At 41.0% G+C, this 2127-nt stretch overlaps 1 protein-coding gene across 1 annotated transcript in view; it reads right to left on the bottom strand.

Moving 5' to 3' along the window:
- Positions 1-978: 978 nt before the first annotated feature.
- Positions 979-2127, bottom strand: part of matk (megakaryocyte-associated tyrosine kinase) — a gene marked incomplete at its 5' end in the record, with an annotated part of 10680 nt that continues 9531 nt past the window's right edge. Inside the window, 1 exon segment of the mRNA XM_014000704.1 lies at positions 979-2085. Coding sequence (XP_013856158.1) covers positions 1858-2085 — 228 coding nt within the window.

The raw sequence follows: 2127 nt of genomic DNA, 5'->3' as shown, positions 1-2127 counted from the left end.
ACCTTGATGTTTCAGGACCCCACTTTGGGTCCCGACCCCAACTTTGGGAAACACTATACTAGAGAATAAAGGCATGGAAAAACATAAGTACCAGGGAACAACAATACCTAGGTACATAGGTATCAGTGAACAGAGGTAACGAAGAGCATAGATACCATGGTGCCTAAATACAGGGAAACACCGGTACCAGAGAAAAGAAGTACTGAAGAACATAGATATCAGGGAACCTAAGTACAGGAGAATAAAAATACCTAGGAACATAGGAACCAGGGAACAGAGGTATTGAGAAACACAAGTAAAGAGGAACACAGGTACCAGCTAGCATAATTACTGGGGAACATAGGTACTGGAGAGCAGTATTACCAGGAATAGGTAGGGTACAGAGGTACTGGAGAACATAGATACCAGGGAACCTAAGTACAAGGGAGCAAAGATACCTAGGAAGGTAGGTACCAGAGAGCAGAGGTACTGGAGAACAAAGGATCCAGAGGGGGTGGCTTTAGTCTTCCAGCTCCTTGTCTCTTTAGGAGCAGGTGAAAGCAACAGGTGACAGGTCATCGTATGCCAAAGCCTTCTGCCACTTCAGCAGATTAGCTGTTTTCTAAGTCTTAGTAGAAAGCGCACCTGAAGGAATTAGAGCCTCCGAGAAAAGCATCTCAGCTCACTCCTCGACATATGGGTGAAGGCTTTGTCCCGTGATCCACCTATATTAGTGCAAAAACCGGAGCGGGGGGAGACTTCCAGGGATGCAAATACTGCAAATGCACCACGTTCAACGTATTTTTGTCCACATTTATTCATCATAAATCCCTGCAGAAAATTGCTGCTCATCCCATTAGAGGCTTCAGACAAACACCAAGCAGATTGAACAAATCGTTGCGGACCTTTGCTCTCACTGTATAATAACGAGACAAAACCTCAAGCTGCAATTTGTGCTCCGTCTCTCGGGGTACCGATAAACACCAGGCTTACGCAGACTTATGTCAAATGACATCTTTAATTTAGTCTTGTGACATGACAACAATCCTACGGAAGAGGCTTCACATAGGGCTGAGATATAAAGTCAATTTATTGTAGTATTACTGGGAAAATAAGAACATTTTATTGTCTTTATTTTAAAGAATCTAAAATGAAACACTACAGAACATAGTGTGCATTGCAATAAATAAAAATGTTCAAAAAAAATATTAGAGAACAAAATTGTTTAGGAACCAAAAAGGCCCAAGACATCCCAGGAGGGCGAAGGATCACACAAATCACTCAAATAATCTCAGAGCAAATATTAAATGTCGTCTTTTCCCTTGATTTAGTCTCATGACAGGAATTCAATCAGGATGAATCGAATCAAAGTCTGCCAAGTGTGTTTTTGCTGGGAAAAATATGCAATTTGTTTTCCAGAAAATACACAGAAATCCCTAAAGATGATCTTTGACCAACGATGTTCTCAGAGACCAGATAAATGCTTTTATTTCTGGAAAAACTCAGAACGGTTTGCAAAACGTCTGCATTTATTAACAAGTTAAAGTGTCTTATTGCTGTGCAATGTGTGATAATACTGTTTTATTCCTTTTCTTGAAATGAAACTCAGAAAATAATCACTGGATGTATTTTATTTACAATTATTGGCCTAAAACCCTCTGTGGTTGTAGTTGACAGTGATTCCCAACAAATAGTCCAAGCATCGTGACAGACCAAAAAAAAGTTCTCTTCTCTCTGAGTCAACAGTCTTTTTCCATCCATGAAATTAAGTTTGTTCATCCTACAGAGAAACATTTTATTCCTCCAATACACGTTCAGTACAAATGTGAAGAGCCGAATCTTCGTTTCCACTGTTTGAATAAAAAAGAAAAATCAAGCTCAGCTTCTGCATCCAGACCTGATTCCTTCTTGAAGCTCCGCCTCTGGTCCAGGGCGCCGTTTAACCATTTCCTGTTCGAGTTTCTCCCTCAGTTTGGGAAAGCCGGGTCTCCTGCGAGGCTCCTGTTCCCAGCAGAGCCTCATGAGGGAGTAAATATCAGCAGGACATTCCTCTGGAGCCTCCATTCGATAGCCTCCCTCCACCTTTTCCTTCACCTCCTTCAGAGACTACAAGAACAGAATAAACAGGTTAAATTAACAAATAATAAT

The sequence above is a fragment of the Austrofundulus limnaeus genome, unplaced genomic scaffold (assembly GCF_001266775.1).
Source record: "Austrofundulus limnaeus strain Quisiro unplaced genomic scaffold, Austrofundulus_limnaeus-1.0 Scaffold8, whole genome shotgun sequence".
NCBI lineage: Eukaryota > Metazoa > Chordata > Actinopteri > Cyprinodontiformes > Rivulidae > Austrofundulus > Austrofundulus limnaeus.
This window is presented reverse-complemented; position numbering and strand designations above follow the sequence as displayed.